Source organism: Ranitomeya imitator, chromosome 4, assembly GCF_032444005.1.
Source record: "Ranitomeya imitator isolate aRanImi1 chromosome 4, aRanImi1.pri, whole genome shotgun sequence".
Lineage (NCBI taxonomy): Eukaryota > Metazoa > Chordata > Amphibia > Anura > Dendrobatidae > Ranitomeya > Ranitomeya imitator.
This window is the reverse complement of record NC_091285.1, coordinates 411,413,964-411,421,504: the sequence shown is the minus strand read 5'-3', so window position 1 is coordinate 411,421,504 and position 7,541 is coordinate 411,413,964. Positions and strand designations below refer to the sequence as shown.

Below are 7,541 nucleotides of genomic sequence, written 5' to 3'. Positions count from 1 at the left end.
TCCTTGGTGGGATTTGAACCTAGGACCCCAGCGCTGCAAGGCCACTATGCTGTCCTCTTTTTAGCTACTCCTGTTAACATGAGAAAAAAAGCCATTGCCAAAAATATCAGGTCGCGGATCATGATCATCTGTGTTGTACAGAGAATACATCTTTCTAAGTGTCTGTGGTCTGAGTAGTGGTTACTGCTGGCATCAGGCACCAAGTGGTAGATACACTATTGAGCTCAAGAAGTCCAAAGCTTCACATTTTGTGATGTGCCTCACTTAAAGGGAACCTGTCATCCCGTTTTTTCAGTATGAGATAAAAATACCGTTAAATAGGGCCTGAGCTGTGCGTTACTATAGTGTATTTTGTGTACCCTGATTCCCCACCTATGCTGCCAAAATAACTTACCAAAGTCGCCGTTTTCGCCTGTCAATCAGGCTGGTCTGGTCAGATGGGCGTGTTCGCATCTCGGCTTCAGGAAAATGGCCGCCGCGATCTCCATCTGCGCACGCGCAGCATCCCGCGGCCATTTTCCTGAAGCCCCGGGCAGCAGAGGACTCCATATGCGCACGCGCGGCCTTAGGAAGATGGCCGCCCCCACCGATCACCAGGGAAATAGCGCCAATCGCGCGTTTTTTCTTCGCCTGGGCAGTGGATTCAGAAGTTGGGCATGCGCAAACCACTACGCCACCAACGGAAAGATATGCAAGATCTGGGGGAAGAAACAGTGATGTCACCACGCCCATCTGACCAGACCAGCCTGATTGACAGGCGAAAACGGCGACTTTGGTAAGTTATTTCGGCAGCATAGGTGGGGAATCAGGGTACACAAAATACACTATAGTAGTAACGCACAGCTCAGGCCCTATTCAACAGTATTTTTATCTCATACTGAAAAAACGGGGTGACAGGTTCTCTTTAAGTCAATGGGTACATCTGGGCCTTGTCTGAAAACTTTTTGGCTATACAAACACAAGTCGCCAATGGAGTTCTGAACATTGAGGAGAACGTATCTGGTACTAAACTACCCTTGTAATCACAGTAACAAAGCTTTGTTTGTATCTTGAGAGACTGAGGTCTCTCAGGTGGGGGTAGTTTTTCAGTAAACCGTTGCGGTCACCTGAGAATTGGACTCTTCATACCTGGCAAACCTCCAACCTGGCAAATTATGGGAATTTGAATGTTGTTCTTGACACTTGGGGAGGTTACACATGACAGGGGGCGGCGGAAACACAGAACACTTGGTTTATTCAGGATTCTTTGCATTCCTGTCCTCCAAAGTTATATATATATATACAAATAATAAACTTCCACTATTGTTGTTCTTGGCCTCTTCCTATAAACTGAAGAAAAAAAAATTATTGCACCCAAAATGTATGTTTCATTGACAAAAAAAATTAAATATTATGGTTCTTATTTTTTTTTATTTTTAAAAAGTATATGAAAGTATAAAGGCTCTGCACTGATAACATATCCCTGAGGGGTACACCACATCCACACACCACCCAAGGAGAGAAAATCCTCCCAAGCCCATCCGCAAAGTATCCGCCATTAAAATGGGGCATTGCTGAAATCAAATTGTGCCCTTGGATGCCAAGTGTAAGAGAACAGAGCCCTATCGTTGGGGTTAGGGGCATACACAGGCAGATGGGGCTGCGGGCAGAGTCTGGGTCCAGACACCTGCTTGAGGGATTGTGGTCCCTGCTCCAGGAATAGTATTTAATGATTGACACATCAGAGGGAACTACGACCTACAGCAAATGCATAATATATAAAAAGCAGTGTACTACGGGGGGCACCTAACGAGCCCTGGAGCCCCCGGAGCTGCGCCTCCCACGTGCGCCTGCGCCACCACCACATACCCAGGTATAGCAGGCAGCACTGCCCGCTCATCCTGTCTGACAGCCCTGCCCACACCGAACTTCTAACCAATGACTATAAAGAACAACAAGTTCTCTTACCCGCCCCCTTACTCCAGCCAATCAGTGTGCGCGCTGAGAGGGGGCGGTGTCTGTCAGCCCCACTAGTCAGCACGTGCGTGTCACGGAGCTGTGAGTGACAGTGGTAGCCTCGGCATGGAGGGGAGCAGCAAGGGCAGGAGGAGGGACCCCGAGGTGAGGAGAGGGCTCGGGGCACGGAAGGCTCGACCCGCAGGACTGACAGCAGTGGCCTAGGGGAGGGGGCAACCCGCAGGGAATGGGGCTGGTCATACACCAGTGTGGTGAGGAGAACATGGCAGTAATTCCCAGCGGTGTGGGGGGAGTTCTGGAACTTGTAGTTCCACAACAGAAGAAATAACCGAAAGTGCCGAAGTCCTGAAAGTTCCCTGCGCTGCGGCCAGATCAGGGTGACGATCGCTGGCGCTGCGGTGTGTCGGGGATGTCGCAGGGTGTGACCTGTGCACCTGCAGCGCTTCCCGGAAGATTCTCGGTTGGTCGCGTTCTGTCCAGCTGTGGGTTAAGGTTCTGTTCATCTTCTCTGCTCACTGTGCGGTTTTCATTTATCCGTTTCCCCCTTTATTTGGTGCAGAGTTGTAATGGTGTCTGACTGCATGTTCCATGTTCTCATGCCCCCATAGAAGCCTGTTGGCGTCTTTAGTTGGTGGGCATGAGTTGTCCTGAAGTCACATCCGCTTTGCCTGGACAGCTAAACGCAGCAGGTTTTCTGCACAAACTGACGTAGTGGAATAAAACGCAGCAGTTCCGTGTGAACATGGTCTTTTAGTAATCGCTGATCTGTAACTACTGGCCAAAGTGTTGAAATGCCGCCCGTTTGGCTTCATGGTGACCGTGACTGTGGTCGTGGTTCGTGACCCACAGATTGACTCAGTAATGCGATATTCATGAGTTGCCCAGCCAGGGCTGTGGGGTACCGGGTCCGGTCTGCAGGGGGATGTCACCGTGGCTGCAACCCGGTCCGTGTCCCTGGGGCTCAACATTAAAGGGGAAAGTCTTTTAAAGGGGAAACTTCAAAGTCTGTCTTGACGCCACCTGTGGTGTTTGGTTAGTAGTGGGACCGATGCTGCGTTGAAGGGGTCCCTTGGGGGATGTTGCGGCAGCATGGGTGTTACACTTCCCACAGGTGAAGCGGGGTCCCCAAGGGTCCTATGGTGTGTGGCCAAGATGATGGTATGTGCCAATGAATAAATGGAGGAGACAAATTGTAAGTCTTTACCTGGTTTTCTGCAGGTGTCAGGCCACAGTCCAGGGCACCGGCAGCAGGTACATTAGGAGTCCAGGCAGTCCAGAGACAAGTGGAATCCCCTGGGCAGGTCAGGTTGGGGGGCCTTCCACTCTGCGCTTGCTGTGGCCTTCCACTCTGCGCTTGCTGTGTCTGAGGTCCCTGCTGCCACTATGGGCTCCAAACAAGGTCCTAGTAGTTTCCCCTGTCCTGGGACAGGCACCTGTATGGTAGGCAGCTTGAGCCGTACCTACTGGTGGTCTCCGCATGGTGACTCCAGGGTGCTGCTGTACCACAGGTGTGAATGGGCAATGTCCGTGTAATCCTATGCCCTCTGGTTCTGTTCTGTGTCTTAGAATTTCCACAAAAGCCTCGGGCTCCCGGTTTCTGCGCACTGACTCCTTGAAGGCCTACTCGTAGCCTCCTTGGGTCCTGTATCTCCTCTCTGCTCCCTTCCTGTCTGTCCTCGCTCACAGACTATCAGTACAGACTGAACTGCACTCACTTGTCTCGTTTGACCAACTGTCTAGCTCCTCTTCCAAACCAGGATCTTTATCCAGGGAAGCTGCCCTAAAACAGGGTTTTGAGCTCCCCCTCCTGGCCTGGATTTGGAAGGTGTTGTGTGTGTGTGTGTGTGTGTGTGTGTGTGTGTGTTAACCTGCCAAAGGGAATCTCACTTGCCTCCAGGCATAGCACTACCCTCCCCGAGAGGAAGGCAGCACTACTGTGGTACCCGGACTCCTGGGTTGCCACACATACTGTGTACTGAAGGCGCCATGGAGCCCCAGTCTGATGGGGAGAAGGCTGCACTAATCAGTAATGGGGCGTTACAGTGCGGGGCTGTCGGCGCGCCCGCTGGATACATGGGCTTGACGGTATTATTCCTGCTCCGAGTGTAAAGACTCACCGGCTGCTGCCTCTCAAATGCTATAGGAAACCAATATATGTGTATGGTAGGAAAAACCAGTAACCGTAGGATGGACTTATACTCCATGTAGATCTTCCCTAAGTGCTCCTTCAGGCATCAATGTTTTTACTCTGTGTTTCAAAAGTATTTTTTATCAGCGTCATTAGTTTTTCTCAGATAAAAAAAAAATTGATGAAGGTTTCAAACAGTCCATGAAAAACTGACAGAACATGGATGACATCCGAGTGCTGTGTGGAGTTTTTTTGTTTGTTTTTTTTTCTTCTTTAAGGGACACATAGCCTTGCATTGGCAAGTTTGATTTGACATTCAGATCAGTACTCGACAAGTCTCTGTGCTTTTGTGAGGACCACTCAGTCAGCGGGAAAAAAAAAAGGATGCAGATGACGATGAGTATATTATATTGGTGGAGGGAAATAAACGTGAAAGAGCAGATGTGATGACATCAATACATTGCATCTGTTAGGCCGGGATCACACATGCGAGAAACACGTCCGTGTCTCGCATGTGAAATCCAAGCTCTGGCGCCCGCACTCCAGAGCGGAGCGTGCGGCTCCATGTGTTCCTATGCGGCCGCACGCTCTGCTCTGGAGTGCCGGCGCCAGAGCTTGGATTTCACATGCGAGACACGGACGTGTTTCTCGCATGTGTGATCCCGGCCTTATTTGGAGTCAGTGCATCGGAGGCAGGGGCACAGGATCGAGGTATGTATGTGTGTGTGGGTTTTTTTTTTTTTTTTTCATGTGTGTATGTTCATGTGTGTATATATATATATATATATATATATATCTGTGTGGGGGCTCATTGTGTCTATAGAGAGGCTGTGCGGGAGCACATCGTGTCTATAGAGGGGCTGTGTGGGGGCTCATCGTGTCTATAGAGAGGCTGTGTGGGGGCTCGTCGTGTCTATAGGGGGGATATCGGCATACCTCTGCTCAATATTAAGTGATACAAAATACATTCTTTGCGTCTGGAGGAGAGAAGGTTTTTCCACCAACATAGAAGAGGATTCTTTACTGTTAGGGCAGTGAGAATCTGGAATTGCTTGCCTGAGGAGGTGGTGATGGCGAACTCAGTCGAGGGGTTCAAGAGTCCTGGATGTCTTCCTGGAGCAGAACAATATTGTATCATACAATTATTAGGTTCTGTAGAAGGACGTAGATCTGAGGATTTATTATGATGGAATATAGGCTGAACTGGATGGACAAATGTCTTTTTTCGGCCTTACTAACTACCGTATGTTACTATGTAATCTAAAATAATTTTAATTACTGTTAATATTGATCAGAATTAATTTCGACCTATTGGTTCGGCCCTCTACAACAGTCATGTACTCTCATGTGGCCCCTCAGGAAAATTAACTGCCCACCCTTGATATAGACTATCATAGGTACGAGTGCTATCCATTGATAGCACTCATATGAAAAAACTGATGTGTGAAGGATTAGATTTCACTCCAGGACATGGTGCCACCCATCTACAGATATAACCAATATGTAAACTTCCTATGAAATCGTTGTCAAATTCCAAACCAGAGGTTATATCAGATTTTTAGTAAATGTTTAACGTCCTTCTAAAATCGGTGTTCTCCTCTTTCCAACATACGATGTTCTACGTTGTCATTTGTCAGGTCCCTGTCTCTCTAGCAGGCTCAGGAGTTGAACCTGCATTGTTGCTGGCAGATCACTGTATCGGGCTAATTTCCCACAAAGCGTGTCCGAGGCTTTCTTTTACCGCTGTGTATTTTTGTGCTAAAAAAATGCCGCAAGTAACAATTCCAGCAACGTGAATGGGATTTATAGTAATTTCCCCCGCTGCTTTCTTTATTTACACTGTGAACACTTAAAAAGCGGTGTTTTTTTTTTTTCCCAGTTGCCGCGGTACTGCAAAGGGGAAAAACAAACAAACAAGCCCCGTCACAGGTCCATCGAAACAAAAGTTAAAACATTACTCACCTCAAAACACAGCAATACAAGTTTTTTTTTTTTTATTTTATTTTTTTTTCTACACTTAAAGGGAATCTGTCAGTAGGATCAACCCTCTTTGGCTATGTGCACACGTCAGAATTTTAAGCAGAAATTTCCTGAACAAAAACGGATTTTTTCGGCGGAAATCTGCATGCGTTTTTTTTTTCGCTGTTTTTTTTTTGTACGGATTTTTCACTTTTTTTTGGGGGGGGGGGAGAGCTTCAAAATGAAATAAATAGTGGGAAAATCCGCAAAATCAATGAACATGCTGCATAATTTTATGCGATGCGTTTTTATCGCGGAAAAAAACGCAACATGTGCACAAAAATTGCGGTATGCATTAAAAATGACGTGATGTTTAATGTATGCCTTTTTTTTGCGTTTTCGCCGCGGAAAACCGCTGAAAAGCGCAAAAAATCCGGGAACGTGTGCACATAGCCTAAACTGTCTATTTGGGCATGTAGGTCATAGGAAGCTGAATAATGATACCCTGCTATATGCGATATGATGTCTTATTCCAGAAAAATCCATGTTTTTCATAATATTTGAATGAGCTGTTAAGTGTGGGCCGGATTCCCTGAGAATCTGTCTCCAGAGATTACTTTACGTGAAGGGGGAGTTACCAGTGTGATGTGTAATGGCCGCTCTCCTGATCTCACTGCAGAGCTGTGTGTGGTTATACCATGACACTTCTTCATTTCCATCTCACAGGCAGCCTGTGGGAGAGGGACAGAACAGAAGAGCTGAGCTTTGTCTCCTTGCCAACATCTTCAGTTGCAGCTCTTCTCTTGTAGCTCCTCTGCACTTTCCTCCTTCCACAGTGGCTGCCTGTGAGATGGAAGCTGAAGAGGTGTCAGTCTGCTGTCCTGATGTCACTGCAGAGCTGTGTGTTATTACAACTGCCAGTCATTACATGTCTTACACTGGTAACGCCCCATGTTCATGTAAAATAAGCTCTGGAGGCAGATTCTTATGCAGAGTCCGACACATAGAACTTAAAGGGAACCTGTTTGTGGATTTTCCCTAAATAAACTAAAGCCACCACTTTCAATCCCCCTTGTACCGCATTTCACCAAGTTGTATACAAGCCCACAACTCCCCCTGCATATGCAAAACCTCTATATATACATAATTGTCTAAGGTCCATTTCCATCTGTTTGTCTGTCACAGAAATCCTGCATCCCTGATTGGTCGCGCCCAGCCGGCCACGACCAATCAGCGACAGGCACAGTCTGGCCACGAATTGGCCCCTCTCTACTCCCCTCCCATCAGTGCCCCCTCCATACTCCCCTCCAGTCAGCGCCCACATAGCATTTTAGCAGTCCGTTAACGCTGCCATTAACCTTGTAAGTGTGACCAACTTTTTACTATTGATGCTGCCTTTGCCTCGCTGTTATACTGCATGGGCTGTGCTATATACTGCGTGGGCTGTGTTATACAGTTGTGGCCAAAAGTATTGACACCCCTGCAATTCTATCAGATA

The 7,541-nt window shown here is 47.6% G+C and overlaps 1 protein-coding gene across 2 annotated transcripts in view; it reads left to right on the top strand.

The window, feature by feature from the left end:
- Nucleotides 1-2,005: 2,005 nt before the first annotated feature.
- STRIP2 (striatin interacting protein 2) overlaps nucleotides 2,006-7,541 on the top strand; it is a 166,013-nt gene continuing 160,477 nt past the window's right edge. For both annotated transcript variants that reach the window (XM_069765403.1, XM_069765404.1), the window contains exon 1: nucleotides 2,006-2,100. In XM_069765403.1, the coding sequence (XP_069621504.1) occupies nucleotides 2,062-2,100 (39 nt within the window). In that variant the 5' untranslated portion in view covers nucleotides 2,006-2,061. The remainder of the gene's footprint in view (nucleotides 2,101-7,541) is intronic.